This window comes from Apostichopus japonicus, chromosome 5 (assembly GCF_037975245.1).
Source record: "Apostichopus japonicus isolate 1M-3 chromosome 5, ASM3797524v1, whole genome shotgun sequence".
In the NCBI taxonomy this organism is placed as follows: domain Eukaryota; kingdom Metazoa; phylum Echinodermata; class Holothuroidea; order Aspidochirotida; family Stichopodidae; genus Apostichopus; species Apostichopus japonicus.
Window position 1 is genome coordinate 2,165,788 of NC_092565.1, and position 18,207 is coordinate 2,183,994.

At 37.8% G+C, this 18,207-nt stretch overlaps 1 protein-coding gene across 5 annotated transcripts in view; it reads right to left on the reverse strand.

Moving 5' to 3' along the window:
* LOC139967274 (condensin complex subunit 2-like) overlaps window positions 1-18,207 on the reverse strand; it is a 46,194-nt gene that overhangs the window by 18,027 nt on the left and 9,960 nt on the right. For all 5 annotated transcript variants that reach the window (XM_071970881.1, XM_071970885.1, XM_071970883.1 and 2 more), the window contains 7 exons: window positions 12,540-12,595; window positions 12,169-12,240; window positions 9,857-10,046; window positions 8,738-8,826; window positions 6,311-6,531; window positions 1,559-1,692; window positions 496-584 (listed from right to left, as the gene is read on the reverse strand). In XM_071970881.1, coding sequence (XP_071826982.1) covers window positions 496-584; window positions 1,559-1,692; window positions 6,311-6,531; window positions 8,738-8,826; window positions 9,857-10,046; window positions 12,169-12,240; window positions 12,540-12,595 — 851 coding nt within the window. The remainder of the gene's footprint in view (window positions 1-495; window positions 585-1,558; window positions 1,693-6,310; window positions 6,532-8,737; window positions 8,827-9,856; window positions 10,047-12,168; window positions 12,241-12,539; window positions 12,596-18,207) is intronic.

An 18,207-nucleotide genomic window follows, 5' to 3' on the forward strand; every position in this document is an offset into this window, starting at 1 on the left:
AATCGTTTCTCTGTCAAACTCAACATTAGCGTTCTCATACTTTGACAACATGTTTAGAAAATTATTTACTATTTTTTAAGCTAACTTCTTTGGGCCACCAGACAATCCTTTTAAGTCCAACTTCTTCTCTCTTGTCCGAAAAAGAATGAATGAAGATTGTATTACCTATTAAAATATTTCAATGCACTTTATGACGGCCATTCATTCTTGGTATTATTTTAGTTCTCATAATTTGACAAACGTTTGTATCAACTGGTATAAACTATGAAATGTTTAGGGTACAGCCACTGCACATCCTCCTTAGAAAGCAGCAATAAAATTGAACATTTTTCAGAACAAACATAAAATATCTGAAATTATTGGGATCTCATTAAAAAAATGGAAGGAAAAGATCTTCTTATCTGTGAATTGAAAGATGAGCTAACATGTAGTCTGAATTAAGCAGTGCCACATAAATCATGCTGTTTATGAAATTAGCAAGCAATGTTGACAGACCTTAGTCTCCTTGAAACTTTGATCAAAGTCTTGAGGTTGAGTGTAGTCTATCCTGAAGACTGGCTTCCTGATTCTTGCTTTCTTTTCCTCTGATAAAATGAGCAAATGATATATCAAGTCATATTAACATTAAAACAAAATGAAAAGGTGAGAGAGACATTTTAACTTACTCATTGATGTTATGTACTGTAGTCTAAAAGCAGACACCACTGTAACCATCACATCCTTACATTAAACCTACACAGGCTGAGTAACAAGAATATTATCTAGGAGGCAGTAGAAATGCAGCTGGTAATAGTTTGATAACTAAGCTTGCATTTCAAATATATTTTGATTATCGAATAATTCAAGCCATCAAGAACACCTACACCTCAAGGCTCTAAGCAACAATGAAGTTGCTCTCCCTGCAGCTCAAGATTGAGAAATGTGACCCTTGCGACCTTCCATTGTGAATATCACAAACCTGGCAAAACAAGAACCTGTATGTTTACACGTTTTAGTTGGAATAAACACTGAGTTACCTCCACAGACTAACATTCCTCAAAACAAACTTGCCCTTGCAATGTAGCACTCTGGCATGTCAGGACATGTTCCCCCTGTATGCTAGCTGACACTTTCTTACTCTGTTTTCCCTCAGAACTATGCTAATGTAGAGATAAATGTTCCTTTTATTCTTGTCAGAGCCCTAGCAAATAGATTAATCTCTGTCAAGCAATTCCCTACATTTCTATACACAAAGCTACTCACAGGTCCAGTACAATACACAAATATGACCTATATCACCAAAATGGGAAGAGTACTAGGAAGACAGTGCAAGACACAATTAACCTACACACTCAATGAAGCTAAAGATTAGCTATGGTACATTATATCACACTTGTGTTCCAATGTGCCACCTGAACTGAAACCATATATAATGTGAAGAAAACAGGAAATATTGACATTTCAATGTAAAACAAAACTAACTGAGGTCTCATGATATATGTAGCAGTGGATTAACTCAATCCCTCACATTCTACAATTAGTTTTTATAAGTTCAGCAACATAAATAAAAGAATATCACCTTGAGTCTTTGCTTTTAACTTCCAATGTTTTGGCCCTGCCCATGTAACCATAGCAGCAACATCAAAATATGAATATTCAGTAGGTTGTAGGGATAACTGCATACACAGTTGACCAGCTGTTGCACATGATGAACTGCAGATTAGAGGAAAGATTGTGATAAAATTGATGTTAAAAGTACTTCTTCAGTTGCACCTGGGTTTATAAAAGCAGATATTCCAAACCTTACCAGATTTGGATAATTACAAACGATTAAACATACATCCTTTCTTCTCATGACAACTGCACTTTGCTCTGTAGCACTTAATAACAACTAATAATTGTCCTCTACCAGTGACCAGAGCATGCTGGTCTACAGTATCACTCTGTTCATCAAGGGGGTTTGGGTAGGGAGTTTGGGTAGGGAGGGTAAGGTTCAACCTTTCACCACCTACAGTATGCTTGTGGATAGGACCACTTTACCATTTTGACCTTATTTTTCTAGTAAATCCAAGGACATGTTAATATCTCCCCCTCCCCACTTTTAATGCTGACATTGAAGTGTTATGAACCAATAGTTACGAAGGAATGTAAATATGAATTTATTTTATCTAAATTTCCTTCTTATATTTTCACAAGTTGTGATAAAGATTTTTTTTTTCAGTTTTCTTATTGTTTTCTCTGTTTCCATTTCCTCTTGGAAAAATGTGGTCTTGTTGGATTTTGTGAAGCCTGCATCCAACCAAAAATATCTGCCAGATCAAGAATTTGGATTGGGCGCATCCCTAAGTTTAGTCACCTAAAAACAAGGATATTCCAGATTTGGAATATCAAATCCATCCGACTAACAGATTTGACATAATTCAACAGTTTTTGTGAAGTTTAAGAAAGAGAAGAAGTTTACAGACTCTAGAAGTTTTAAGAGTTTAAAGGATGTCTGCTGGCTAAACCACCAAGGCCGAACTATAGCCTAATAGAGAAACGAGAACCCTGAGGTCTCAAAGTAAGATCAAAAAGGAACTGTAAGAATATGTTACAGGAATGTCTACAACTTACACCAAAGACAGAGCTTCTGCCAAAGAAGCCTTGAAGGCGAGGAAGGAGTCCAATAACAGCTCACAATCCTTTATTGGTAAGAGAACTTACCCTGAGGGATAACTCAAAGTGATATATCAAACTCCAGAGACCGGGCATGAATTCCATGTCCCATGGTCTAAGAAAATACTCCAGCCTAAGCTCTCAGGCCAACAAGTACTGTAGCCTAATAAACGAAATGTAACATGCAGCCTAAATCGTGGCTTAACTAACATTGATCTAAACCTCAACTGGGAAACAATCATAAAGATACTGAGAACTGTTATTAAACCAACAGGCTATATTGAAAAGAGCCTGCTAAGACACAAGCTCATACAGTACACTACATATTACAGTAGCATATAAACATATAAATCATGCACTAATGACAACTAAGATTTTGCACAACTGGTACCTGTACTAAAAATAGACAGGCATGTTGGGAAATCTAATGAAAAACTTCATGTCCACAAATCTGAAGAATTTTGCCTGATGCAGGTGATGTTATTTTGAATACAGGTTATAGCTGCCTTCAGAAACTTCAACAAGATTCCAAATTAATGGATGTACTGTACATCACACAAGAAAAACAGTTGTAAGCTATGAAAATGGCAGATTTGGAAGGGAGGGGAGTAGGTGTCGACCCTAAAGTAGGTAAGTGGGGGCATAGTGCTAAAATGTTACCAACTATTGTAGGCTAGGTAGATTAAGTGCATAAGTAGAATAGAGATAGGTAAGAGAGGAGTGAAGTAAAGTCACTCACACACTTCCTCACATTTCTGACATGGTGACGTACAATATCTCATCTCCCTATACATAGCATGTAGGGTGATGAGATAACAAGTGACACTGTTACTAAGATGGAGATCCGAAGGGGGCAACCTGCCCAATGGGTCTCTCATTATTGCAAGACCAAAACCAGACTTTCTTGTAAGAATACAGTATTGGTCAGTTAAGCTGCAAATGTCATGGCTGTCTTCCACTGGTGCTCTCATACACCAGCAAATAACGTTGAAGAAATTCTGATGCTTCATATCACATGTGTCCTCTCACATGATAGGCTACCACCTCCACAAACCATCTCAGAATGGTTTCATTTGACCACTCACTATGCAGTTTCATCAAGCAACAGAAACAGGTTGGGTGAAGATAAATTGCTCTATTTGCAGTACATAGTCATTATCCTTTGATTCCTTTCCTAGCATTCTAAATATTCATGGCCACTATTGTTCTAACGAGGGAAATGCTAGGCTCAGACAGTTAATCTGGTAAATGCAGGGAGCTGCACTAGTGTATGTAACAGCTCCCTGCCAGTACTAATGTCGCAATAGTTCTTGCGCATAGTGGGTGACGGTCCATTATTATTACTCCTGTAGACTACATATAGATATAACTGCTGGCAGTTACTTTCGCAAAGGCGATAATGATTGCTTTCATGTATATATTACTGCGGACATTGAACCGTCAACATCTACAGTACAAGACTACACGCAAGGTTCCTCCTAGCACTACTTATGTACAGTCATAGAGAAGGTTGTAAGGGCTGCCAGCCGTACTATTGGTAGGGATATTTGTTTGAAAACTGTCTATGAACTCTACATTGATATGGTGAACCAGAAAACCCATGGAATATTAAAAGACCATGCACATCCTCTTTTCCAGAACTATGTATTCTGCCGTTCAGGCAGCAGACTTCGCATGCCACGGTCTAAGCATAGCAGATTCAGGTTTTCTTTTTTACCCAATTCTGTTTCTCTTTTCAACCTGAGGGTTGTTAGATAGGTTTCTTTTGTTTTATAATCTTGTTTGTTTGTTTTGTTATATGTATATACATGTATATATGTGTATATTTTTCACACATGTATGGATATTGTTGCTGTTGATATTTTTACCTTTTCATTCACCTTCTCTGTGTTTTGTTTATACTAATATTTAACTGTATTCTGCATGTAACTTTGAAACTTTGATTATTTATGTGTTTTGCTGCAGGGCGACAAATTTCCATATCTTATGGACGAAATAAATCTCTATCTCTCTATCTCTATATGTTTACCATGCGTTTGAATGTTTGCGATTTGTCTAAGTTGTCTGATATCACTGGCACTACCTATACTGTAGGCTAGGTAGATAAATGATTACTTTGTTTAACAGTTAACTTTAGTCATTATATGCAGTGCATCTAGTTAAATTAAGATAATGTACATCCTTAAGAATGTTCTGATAATTTACAAACTTTAAGTAGGCCTCTTTTAGATTTTTGGTCCAAGTCACTGTGGTTGATACAATGAGGAGTAGACCAGAACTGACCGGTCACTGGGAGTGGACAGTGCTAAAACATTACTACAGTAGTGATAGTGTATTCATTGAGAGAGACAGGGAAGTGAAGAGTAGTGAAGTAAAATACATTGCAAAGGTACTCCACTTCTGAAAGCTGATGAGAGCAAAGTCATTAGTGGAATTGGAACACTTAAAACTTAAAAGAGTAAAGAAGCAAATCCTGGGACCTAGATGATAGCCACTCCCTCTATTTAAAACTTTGGCCATGCTTTATGCATAGTCATGCATATTCATATATGAGCTAGGGTAAGTGCATGATTATAAATTGCTGCATGTTTGTAGCTTTCAGCTACTGTACTATGAGTGATTAACTATTTTCCCTAAAATATAGAACTATGACTTGCAGGTTTAAGAAAGGGTATTCAAGTAGCTCCACACTCTGTGAAATGTGACAGCTTGGTAGTCCATGTAAACTATGAAAGTGCAGAACAATGCTGTACTCCGAAACCTTCCTCCACAGAGGTTGACAGGAAAACTATTACGACTTTTGCAACTTTGTGGCCAGAGGAAGGTATTAAATCTGTCAGTACTTTCCCCCTCTAAATGCAGATAGTACACATTACGGGGCAACAATCACCAAACTATAATTTTCATCAAATCTGTTGTTGGGTTAATTATTTCACAATTTATTTAACTTTCATTTTAACAACTGATCACCTTGAATGACCTTTGAACTCTGCAGAAACAAATGGATCTTGTACTCAATAAGATGGATCCACATAAATTAAGCTTTCCATTTGACTTTGAGTTTATCCTGTTAATCAGGTTTTATGACTTAAACCTCCACAGACTGCAACAGGGACTTCTACTCAATAAGGTGCATCCATGGACTACGTATATGGAGTTCATCCAACTTCTACTTCATAAGTTAACGTGTGTACAAGGTTTTCGGACTCTGTCCTCAAATGTGATTCCAACTCATCAGAAAGCAATGAGTTTCTTCTACTCAATATGGGGCATCCAAATACTACATAATAAGATTCATCCACCTTGTGGTTTTTGAGTACTCATGCTTACAATGTTTTCAGACTATGACCTCCACAGACAAAAGTATGGTTCTTCAACTCGATAAGGTGCACTTACATACCATATATGGTGTTTACCCAGGTGTCGTATAGTTATCCTGTTTACAAACACACGCCATCACCATCTCATATATTCCTTTCGCCACTAGCAAGGAATGAACAAATGCAATTGTAACTGAAGAAATGCCCTTGTTATACATACCAAGAAATGATTGATGGGACTTACGTGATACCATTCTGCATAGAATGACTGAAACTTGTAGCTATAGTTCAACAAGATTTGCTTTAAATGTTATAAATTCTATTTTGAAAATGCTAGGTGGAAAGGAGACACAAACCTGCTAGAAGAAGTTCCAGAAATCACCCTAGACTCCTGTCCATCAGCAATGAATACAGACTTATCGCCATCAAAGTTGCTGACACCTTCATCCTCACTAAAGTCACAACCTTCATATTGATCAGTGGGTCCATGGAATGGTTCTTCAATATCCAAAGGTTCCGGGACAGCTGCCATGTCAAATGCTTGCTGACTAGCTGTTTTATGTCCACTGGACTGCTCCTGCAAGTTGTTAAGTCAAAATCAATTGCTTTAATTTCTCAAAAGGTTCTAACTAAAGTTCCTGCTAATATACAAAAACAGGGAGTAGTTTTAATATGGTATTGCATTTTTGAGATGCAATTTTTACATTGTATAGCACTTTTTTCAACCTTTGCATTGCAGCTTCTAAAATGTTATCCTAATGCATTTTCTGCATTTTTCATGGTTGTGACAATTCAAAACTTATATAAGACCAGCAGGAACTCCTGAAGACAGGGTTATAAAGATTTTAAGATAATTACCACCCATAATCAATAAAAATATGTTAAAAGCCGACAGCCCCATGATTACTGTACCTCCATGGTATCTCTGTTATCATTTGCCTTAGCTGGTCTCAATTATTGCACAGCCAATGTAACCTGTAATGGTTGTACATACTGAAAGAGCAACATCACAATTGTTGTACTATAGTGGAATATGACAGTGTTGTATGTCAACATTCAATATCATAATATTTATGCCCACATGTACTAGCTATTAACCAACAACTGTAGTTTGGATATAATCTGATTGAAGTTTGTGGAGTTATTGATTGCAAATTTAAAAGTTTGGACACTCCAATAAATTTGGGCCTGAAACTTTTTTAAGTGTGAAAGGTCCAAAAATATATGGATCAAAAGTATATTTGCCCCCAAAAACGTGGGTCCAAATAATGTGTCCCTAAATGCATTTGAGGTGGAAATAAAATTTAGGCCCATCCGGCCCATAAATCGGCCTGGAATTTTTGGGGCCCAGATGACCTACATGTACCAGCTATTAATCAGCACCTGTATACCAGGTTTAGCTACAATCTGACTTAAGGCTGCAGAGTTATTGCAATGTAAAGAAACTGTAACATCAAAGGAGACAACATGATAACAGACAGCAGAGAAGTATACAACATAATACATTGCCCTTTCGGTGTTCCATACAATGAGACCTAGACCTTGCTAAACAGATCGCATCTATCAAATGGAGCCTGAATACACAGTGGAGAAAGTGAGACCTAGAGCTTGCTATTAAACACATCGTACTGTATGTATGGCCGACACTGGCAGTTACTATATCATGGACTTCCAACTAGTACTTCCAACACTAGTAACAGTTCTGGGGCAAGCCTGCTGCTTTTGTGCTTTTTGTACATTCTCTTTTCTCTGGAAACCTTTTCCTGTGAGGAATAACATAATATTATATTCCCTTCCCTGCTCCTTCTTCCCCTCTCCTGTTTACACAACCAATGCTTAGTACTGCAGCATTTTGCACCAACTTCCCAAACTTATAATGTGGCTCACTGACGTCATTTTTGAAGTGCCCGTGTTACATAATTGCTCCAACACAGTAGGTTTGAAAAAATAATCAGCGATTTCCTGGAAATTTGGGGGAAAGGTAGTTTTGACTAGTTATTGCACATAGGGTGTAAGAATATTGGTCTCTACGATGAGGTCACTGAAAAACCCCAGGGTTTATTTCTCCTTTAAGGTTTTCTCATGTTTCCTTAAAGAAGGAGAGGTATAATATTTGTACATACTGAAAGAGTGCCATTAATTAAGATTGTTTTATTGTAAGACTAGAGTCCAAAATACATGTGCTCCAGCATCCCTCCTTTGTGCTGACTACTGAAATTCCCTATTTCGTTACAACTATGTTAGCCTGTTAGGTGTAGTGCAATACATGCTATGCAGTTGTTTATAGTGTAACTTGCTTATATACATATCAATGTTTTGGTAATGATCAATCGATCTGCACATACCATGTAAGTGTGTGTGCAACATGTCGTTAAGTAATTTCAGTAAGGGCAGCTTTTTAGGCTTCCTCAAGTTGTCACAATTCCAATATATATGTGATGATACCATGCCCATTGGCTTTGCTATTCTTGTTATTAATGTAAATCACAAATTTTGATATACTTCTTTGCATATAAATAACAAATTATTTATTTTGCATAGCATGTTGGCGTATGAATCTGATACGATACTGGGTTCATTACACCCTGCATTGGAGCTGTGATGTTGTTCTAGAGCTGGGAATAGTAGAAGGTGTAAATCTTTTGCCTATGTTCTATTTCAAACACAAACATCATCCTTTCAATTGAATACAATACAAATTTCAACCCAAATTTTAAATCTTAGTTTGCTACAACTTAAAAAGTAATATGCTTACAAAAGATTAAAAAGATTTGACTACAAACCATTTCGTTCCTTTTCCAGTTTGCAAATACGAAGTCTTCGAAGTGAGTAAAAATCTGCAAGCTATCCAACATCTTAGCAAAGTAGATATCTACAAAAAAAATAAAAAGAAGAGAAGTCAGCATGTATATGCTATGTAAATCAAAGCTGTCAGCTAAATGAAGCCCTATTCAGGATATGTCCTTTTGAAGTCTTGTGAGTATGCTGACAAGAGAAATACGCCTGCTACTTTAAACAAATGAACCCACGTCAAAATTCAGTTTATTGCTTCAAGCCCTGCAGAAAAGGAGAACATACAGGGTTTTTGTTAAGAAATGAAGTAGGTGGGTCAAGTTGAAAAGTAGGTGGGACTGTCTGTATGCGGACATGGGGGAGGGGTCTAAGGGGAGGGGGACCCCCCTCCCCTTTTGCTGGAAAATTGCAATTTAAAAAGTCTCTAGATGCAAAATGGTGCAATATTCAGTTGTTTGGTCAATGATATTGCCCCCTCCCAATCACCCCTTTCTTCTGTCCTATTTTTCTTTTTGTCTCCTGAATTTTTTTATTAACACTCGGGTCATGGAGCCTAGGGAGGTAGCTATGCCACTGAACTGAACTTAGCAAGGGTGTGACGCACTTACTGCATTAAATGAAGTGCGATCATAACAAAATGATAATAGGTCTACGGTACCTACAAAGTGAGTAGGTTTTTACTGCCAAAAAATACCCAACTAGGTCTGTGATAGAACCTTCTGTTTTTTATTCAGCTTTTACCTCTGTTGAGCAACAATTTGTATGTCAAGAGAAGCCCTTCGCCTACCTCTACTCTCACCCACCCCTCGGCCTCATCTCCTCGACCATACTACTAATGTTCAACTTCTTGTAGTTTTTACCAACAGTTAACTGCTGTGACAGTTTCAATCACACCTGACCTGGTTGTGGGTATTTATTTCTCTCGATTTTTTTCGTCATTTTTTTTTTTTAATTTAATTTAATTTTTTTTAAATTTATTTATTATTATTATTTTTATACTGAGCGTCGCAAAGTAGCCGGGTCATGTACGTGCAGAAAGCGGGTCATTTGACTCGGGTCCCGGCTACTAACAAAAACCCTGACATATTAGTATAGGAAATATTTCTTACCTTCAATTTCAGTGAGATCAATTTGTTGATCACTGCTGATGTCTTCTGGGGAGGGTTTCTCATTTAAAATGATATTTGAATCGAGAAGCAGCTCACAGGAATCATCTTGACACGATAAATGATTCAAGAGAAGTCCATATGTACCCCCTTCATCAAATGAGGCAGACGTTTTCTCAAACAATGGGTCCACCTGAGCAGGAAGCAAGTGTTTTTAATTTTCATCCACCCCTATGTTCGAAGTCATCAAACCAAGGCAATTATAAAATGAATACATTAAAACTACGCTCAATAGATTAAAGCACTCCTGACTTTAAAAAGTAGAAATTCAGCATCTTTCAAAGCTAAGTTGTAGTTAAATAGTTGCTATGAAATTTATTGTAAAATGTAGTTGGGTCATTCCATGAGGTTGGGCAGCAGAGTGTCCCTATCAATGTCAAATTTTCAACATGTTCTTTACAGTTGCAACATGTTGTAAAGCTAAATCATATGTGGCCAAAAAATACACAAAAATGCACACATACAAGCTTAAGTTACACATCTGATATGGTCAACTGTCAATCTTTCAATTTCTAGTACTGATAAAATTAACCAGCTTCTGTAGTTTTTCTTTCAACCAGCATGAAAGAAATTGTTTATGTAACATCAATATCATCGGTATTTATTAAGTTGTAAAATATGACATAACATTCATGTAAAGTCAGATCATGAAACAGCAGACCCACCCTCCAAACCAAAAAATCCCCAACAATAGTACAACAGATTGTGTGTAGCTTTCAAAGGTACTGCAGTTCAGAGGTACTTCTAAGTAGTTACTGTTAATAGTCTTTTTGTAAATAGTCTTTTTTGTAGTCTTTTTGTAAATAGTCTTTTTGTAAATAGTCTTTTTGTAAATAGTAAATAGTGTAAATAGTAAATAGTGTAAATAGTAAATAGTGTAAATAGTCTCCTTGTAAATGTGACACAGTATATAAACTTGATAAACAGTAAAAACTGTACCTAATAACAGGACAGTTATTTTTATAATACAAATTATATATATAACGTAACTGAAGAAGTGCCAATTTTTTTGCATCTAGGCCAATAGTGCTCTCCAGTCATATAAAAAATCAACAGATTACAACAGTACGTACTGTTCCAAGAGTTTCACTATGTATGCGAATTTGCTTGTAACTATTGAAAAATAGATCTTTGAACCATACTTCAGTAGTTCCAAGTCAAGCTAACTAACACCTAACTTGTGTTTCTAAAGCATGCTTTTCCTTCAGAAAATATTCACAAGTGAAACAAACCATGAATTAGTCAATCACCCAGTATGCAAATGCACCTGGTGTGTTTACATGCTTGTGAGCACTTTCAAGCAATTGTGTAACTTTAATATAGATACAGATAAAGCATTTAGTGCCATATGTAGAGAGATTGAAGAGGCCTATTGTAGATGTACACTGACGTCACCACTGGCTATTCGGCTCTTTTCTAAAGCAAATAAGTAATATCAATATTCTATTACATCTAACCTAAAGGAGGGTAGAGTATTGCAAAAACTTGAACAATACTCAAACCAAGGAAGTATACTATTGTTTTGCTTGCCCTTACACATGAGAAGTGTTTATATTTTTAATACATAATAGTGTCCTGTTATATGTATGAAATACAGTTAATTTATTTGTAAGCTCTTCAATTCCCTCATAACAGCTCTGAAATTTAACGCATCCCACGGAACATGTCTACTTGTCTGTTCTGGCACTCAAATATAAAGAAAATGTTAAGATTTTACTTAATAATGGCCTACATGTAATCCTTCCAGAACAATGAGATACAGTCTTGTACAAACTTGACCATTTTGAATAGCAAGTATAATTCCATTCAGGTCTTTAGCATGTTTGACTTGAGTTCCACTTACATAGTTCTGCTTCAAAACTTTTGACATCATGTCATGATAAATAATACTAATCAGTCTCAAATACATTCTCGCAAAACTTGTTTGTTAACAAGGCACATTTCTAGAAATAGTCACAAGAACTGACTATAATATTGCAAACACATTTTGAAAAGCCAAATGATACAAACTTTCCATTTGAAGAAAAGATGTGCAATCTGAACAAAACACACTTATTGTATACAAACTGCCAGTGATGTCTTTGAAGGTTTCAGTCACAATGTTTGCATTTTTTCTTCAACTTTTAAACATTCATTCAACCTTATTTTGTTTACTTTTCTCTTCTTAAAATGGTTAGATAAATGAGAAACAATGCAAGTTGCAATGAATGCTATGAGCAGCAGCAGTAGCAAGGTTGACTGAACTGAATGCTTACCTCAAAGCCAAGATCAAATTTATTGACATTTATGTTCTTGAGGTTTGTTTCAACAGTATTGGAATGTCTCAACTGCAAAGAAAATATTAGCATAGATTTTAATAGTTAACATTTCACTATGTTTACTCAGGCATACACTGGCCTGGATACTGTATATACACAAAATGTTTGTTTTAAAATACTTGACTTAATGACTGCTGGAGCAGACAAACATCACAGTTCAAGGTATATCACATGTTAGTTGATCGTGTTAGATTACATCTTGTGATTTTCTCTCTTTGGAGAAGAGATGAAGGAGATATCAGCATCTCATGCATCCTCTCTTCATGCTATGAGATCTGAAGTTGACCAATGGATGACATAGACCTTACCCTTTTCTTTGTTTTCGATTTCACTTCCCCTTCTGTATCCATGTCTTCATCACATCCTGGTCAAAACAAATAGAAAGACAATACATGAACCACTTTATGAACAAAACATTTGCAACTGAGAAAGTATTGCTGGCACTAGTACTGTACAGTGTATGTGACTAACTATACCGGGAAACAAAAACTATGTTGTTATGATGCCTAAAAATATTAATAGTGTGGTAAGCCATACATGTTAAAAAACATGAACTTGTGCACACCAAAATGAAGGATTATTTATTGACTTATACTGCAACATATAACGAGAGGTACCAGGAATCAGTTATCATGTTGACAAAGTCTATTTATTGTCATCTACAGTATAGTACCACCAGAGAGTCGATTTATTGGCATCTACAGTATAGTACCCCAGAAAGTTGATTTATTGACATCTGTCATCTACAGTAAAGTACCACCAGAAAGCCAGTGAGCTTTGTGGTTTATTGCCATACAATTTGCTCAAAATTCTACAAAGCACACTGTAAAATATGATCACAACCTGGTATAAACCACCAAAGAAATGGTCAATTTTGATACCAATTGAGATAACCTGTCGATCTCTTGAGAAAAGGTTAGGGCCATTTGAAACAACCTGTTCACCCCTTGAGCTTGTCAGGGTAAAACTGATATGGACCAGTGGTGAGTGTGCACATATCAACTTTCAATGAAGTTCATTTCATTTCTTGGATGATTGTATGTTTTGTTGAAGACTTACTGTATAGATCCCATTCACAAAACTTACCTGAATTGACTTAGACCAAACTATTTTCACCCAAAGAAAACCATAGCATCATAAAATTGAGATATTATTGTAGCTTATAGTTTTGGAATTATGATGTTTAAAATGTTTTCAGACTTGTTACTCGTTGAGCTTTACTTATTTCAATCATGGGGAAGCTACCAAGTATGACATTGATTCAAGTTGTGTCATTTACTTCGCTCCTCGCTTACCTGTCTCCTCACAACCTTAGCACCTCGTTCTACCGTGCCTATAAAGTCCTGGTAAAATAATAACTCTGTGCTCCCTCTATGACCGGACCCCCCCCCAGTCACTGCCCTTCCATCTCATTCTACCATTAAAATTGTCATCACACGGATTTCCCTTGGAATTCATCTTAGTTATGCCACTGTCACACTTCTGCGGTTTGGGCTGCGGAAGCACTACGGTTGGGAACCGTAGCACAACAACCGTATTTTGGTCGCGGATGTACACGTTTTACAGTTGCACTGAGGTGTGGCTACGGCCTCTACGGAAGATCCAAGGAAGAGTAACGGATGTAGTGAGGAAATGCTACGGAATCGCTGCCGAATGTGACGGTCTCACAACGGTTGTGCTACGGCATCAACGGAAGCCCCACGGGCAAGCAATGGGCACGCTACGGTGGCTACGGTCCCGTGGTCTATGGGATTATGATACGACATTTATTCCACTTGTAGATACCATTATAGGCACACTCACTTAGGTCTACGTTGTTGTTATTCACACCTTCACATTCACCCACCAAAGCCAAATCTACATCATGTCAATGAGTAAAGAACTGCTTGAAAAATTCTTGGAGGAAGAAGAAGAAGCCATGCTCGTAGCGGTAGCCTACTTTCAGTTACAAGTTTTGAAGAAAGCGAAACACCCAAGAAAGAAAAGAACCATTTGGGATTTCCTATTGCTACCTTTCCTCCCGGAACCTTTCCTTTTGGCTGACATCATGTGTAGTGCGTCGAGTCTCCCCGTGGAATGGCGATCGACTAGCTATTTAATACAGGCGATGTTATGTTGGCAACGTGGTAGCATACAAAAACATGTGTGTAGTGTGTTAGACCGTAGCGTAACCGTAGATACCGTGGTACAACCGTAGCATATCCGAAATATATCAGCAACACAGTTTCAGCGTACCCGTAGTATAACCGCAGGTACCAAGACACTGTCGTAGCATATCCGTGGTATATTCGTAGCACATCTGTTGTATATCTGTAGCACATGAACAGTGATATCGTGGACACCGTGGTACGACCGTAGCATATCCGTAGCCTCCCCGTAGTGCATTCCTGGCGACAGCCAATGGCAGAAATGCTACGGTCGCCACAGTTGTGATAAGGCAAGCTATGGTTGTGCTACGGTTGCCCGCGGCAAGCGGTGGAAGAAATTAAATTTTTGAACATTTCAAAATTCGGGCTGCGGGAGAAACGAGGCTACGGAATCGCTACAGTCCACCACAGACTATCACGGTTTTGTTACGGGTTCGTTATGGATGTACTACAGATGTACTGTCGCGGAAGAGAACCTCAAAAGTGTGACAGGGGCATTATATTTGCGATCGTTGGAAGTTTTCTTTCCCTGGCTTCTTAGGAGTGTTAGCAGTCTTTTGCAGCCCGATAAGTATCCTTTTTGTTGAAAGGGAGGGTTTTGGGGACTGTTTTTCATAGTGCGTTTCGGCCCTTAGGTTTTTTTTGCAGGGGTAGCAGTTCCTTGAACTACCTATGTTTTCCTGCCATTTTTCTTTCCCTACGCTATAGGCGTGTCGTTGTATTTTCATGTTCATTAGCATGTTTACTTGTATTTCTCTTCGCTATTCCTATCTTCCATATCGCTCTCTCATGTTCTTTTTCAGCTTGTTTGGTCACAGATCCACGGTCAACACCATGAAGACTGAGACCCCAGTTGGAGAACCATTTAACCTTCCCAACCATACCATTGTGTGTTGATTTTTGTTTAAGCCACTTTCGTAGCGTAATTTGTATTTTGCCGTTGCAAGGGAACGTTACATACCTCTACTAACTGTTAGCTTATTTACCTCCCCATTTTATCTCCCGTTCTCTTGTTAGTTTGCATTGTTTCGTAAGCTTTAAGAGTTAGTCTTTCCTTAATTCGGGGTTTTCAGTATGTCTCATAACCAGCTGAAATGCATCAACTGTTCGATGTTTCGACCAGGGAGGGCCTGGGACGAACATGAGCTTTGTCCAAAGTGTAGAACTTGCACCAGACGGGACCCATGCCTGGTCTGCATTAAGTTTTCACCAGCACAGTGGCAGGAGATAGACAGCTGCTTAATGAGCCTAAGAAACATGCTCCAAGGCAAGTTGTTTTTGACAATTTTTTTGACATTTTGACAAGTTTTGTTTTTCAAAATAAAATAAAACTGTTAGCAAACTGCTTATCCACTAGAGAGAATGTGTAAGAGAATGTGTAAAAGTAAGTTGGCCTGACGTTTCGATCCTAGCAGGATCTTCAACAGAGGCTAAATGATAAGTAACAGTAACAGGGACAAAAACACGCACAGAATACAGACAGGACACAAGCCCCCCAAAAAGTTTGTGTCCCATAAAAACAAGCTTGCGTCCCGATCGCACACCAGTTGCGTTCATTGTATAATACCTACTGTTACTAGGGTAGTGTAGTATCACTGCCTCAGTGATGTTATTAGAGAAAAAAAGTTTGCGTCCCAGGGATGCAAGCCCCCGAAAAAGTTTGCGTCCCATAAAAAAAAGCTTGCGTCCCGATCGAAAACCAATTATGTTTATCGTATCATGACTGTTACTACTGTTACTAATACTAGTGTAGTATCACTGCCTATACTTTGTGAATTTTAAACACAATATATAGGGCAGAAATGTTCAGTGCCTTAGCTTCGCTGTTTTTCAGGGTCGGCCCAGCCCGCCTCTCCTTTCGACCACCCTGCTGTTTCAACCAATTTTTACCCCCAGTCCCCCTCTTTCATCCGCCCTTGTACTTCCCTACTCGCCAACTCCGTAGTAGCTCAGTGCTTTGATGTTGCAGCGATTCTAACAACCAACTCTTTAAAAATCTCAGTAGGCCTACCTACAGTGTGCATATTATATCTCTCTCTAAATTCCAGTTCACTGTACTACTACTGCATGTACAGTACATGCCTGTTGGAGCTTCATTTTCAAATACACATGCGCAAATCCTTAAAATCTGATCCAACATTTATCCTGGGCTATTTGCAAGCAATCACATACACGAAAATTACAGGTCTATGTGAATAGCTTTTTACGCAATGTAGATTTAAAAAAAATCAGTTCAATGTTCTAAAGTACAGTACAGTAGTTTACACACGAATGAAGCACGTGGTTAATTGGACCGCGAAAAATTGTTGCAACAAACTACTGATGGTAAGAATGCACATTTTACATTAGCAACTCTTAATGCTGAGAGAAGAAACATAAGTACTGTGAGCTGAAATATCCTTTAGGATCAGAGATGTTAGCTTCCCACAAAATTCATAGATTGTCTCCACTCATTAACATTTTCTGATCAAAACAATGATTCAAATATTACATGATACTGTAGTCTCAGAAACAATGCAAGTGCAAGATCTTCGTTGTCAAAAACCTGGTATACGTACTGTATGTGACAAGGCCTAACGTTATGATATTGGAATGCACACACATGATAGCCTATACCGCAAACTTCACTATCTCTACACAGGGGAAAGTAACGTTCAAGTAATTGTTGTTAAACAACATACTGCAGGGATGTAAGCGCAGCCCAAAAAAAACCCCGGAAAACTATTCGGAGACCCCGGGTGAATGCCGTCCTAACACATCCTACTCCTAGCTCTGACTACTTACACACTATCGTTATGTTAGGCTAGCTCAGAAGTATTAGCGCTAACACATCTTACCCCTAGTTCTTACTACTTACACATTATCGTTATGTTAGGCTAGCTCAAAGTTACGAATACGTCGCAGCGAACTACGGAATAAAAAACAGTCTCACATTCGAATGCGATCACAAATATCGACTTTCATATGCGTATCCCGTAGATTTCCGCCGCTCACAAATATCACAAGCGTTAATTCCGAAACTTATGTCGAGCACCAGCAGTTACGAAGATATTAATTAGCAGTCCAATCAACGTGAATTAGGCAAGTTTTTTCAACGACAGAAATGAGCTATGGCGATTTGAAGTTCGCACGTACGCAACGATATTCACATGGCACAATGTTGTACAGTGCAATGCGATGATGCGAAACAGGAATGGTATTTTGATTGATCGATGAGTGAAAGTTGAAGTTAGCTTGCTGCAACGGGCCAGGCATTTTTGCCGCGTTGTGTGTTTGATATTCGAACAATTTTGTGGAACTTTATTGGAATTAAAAAAAAACGGATTTCCGTAAAAATACGGAAGACTTACATCCCTGTAAAAAAAAAACCGGATTTCCGTAAAAATACGGAAGACTTACATCCCTGATACTGTACTACGTGTTCATTGAGCACTACAGATGCAATAATTTTCACAGACAATGGATGGGGACTATTAACCAATCAAATCACGGGAATTTTTGAAAAGCACCATTGTCTATTTTTGGCATGAAAATCTCTGTAATGGAGTGTTGTTAACCCTGTACCTTGCGGTTGATTGCTATGATATATTTATTTTCAAACAAATTCAATGATCTGTAGGAGCAGAACTTTTGGTTCTTGTCAGAAGAAGTTGTGGTTTTTTGAAAAAAAATAATGTAAGATGTTCATTCAAAACCTCGTTTTGTTATGTTTTCCGTTGATCTAGTTGTGAGTGTGTACTTGGGGTTTGTTTCTTAAAACAAAAACGGGACGCAAGCAATTTGAAGAGTTTGCGCCCCTGGCCAAAACATTGCGTCCTGGACGCAGAAT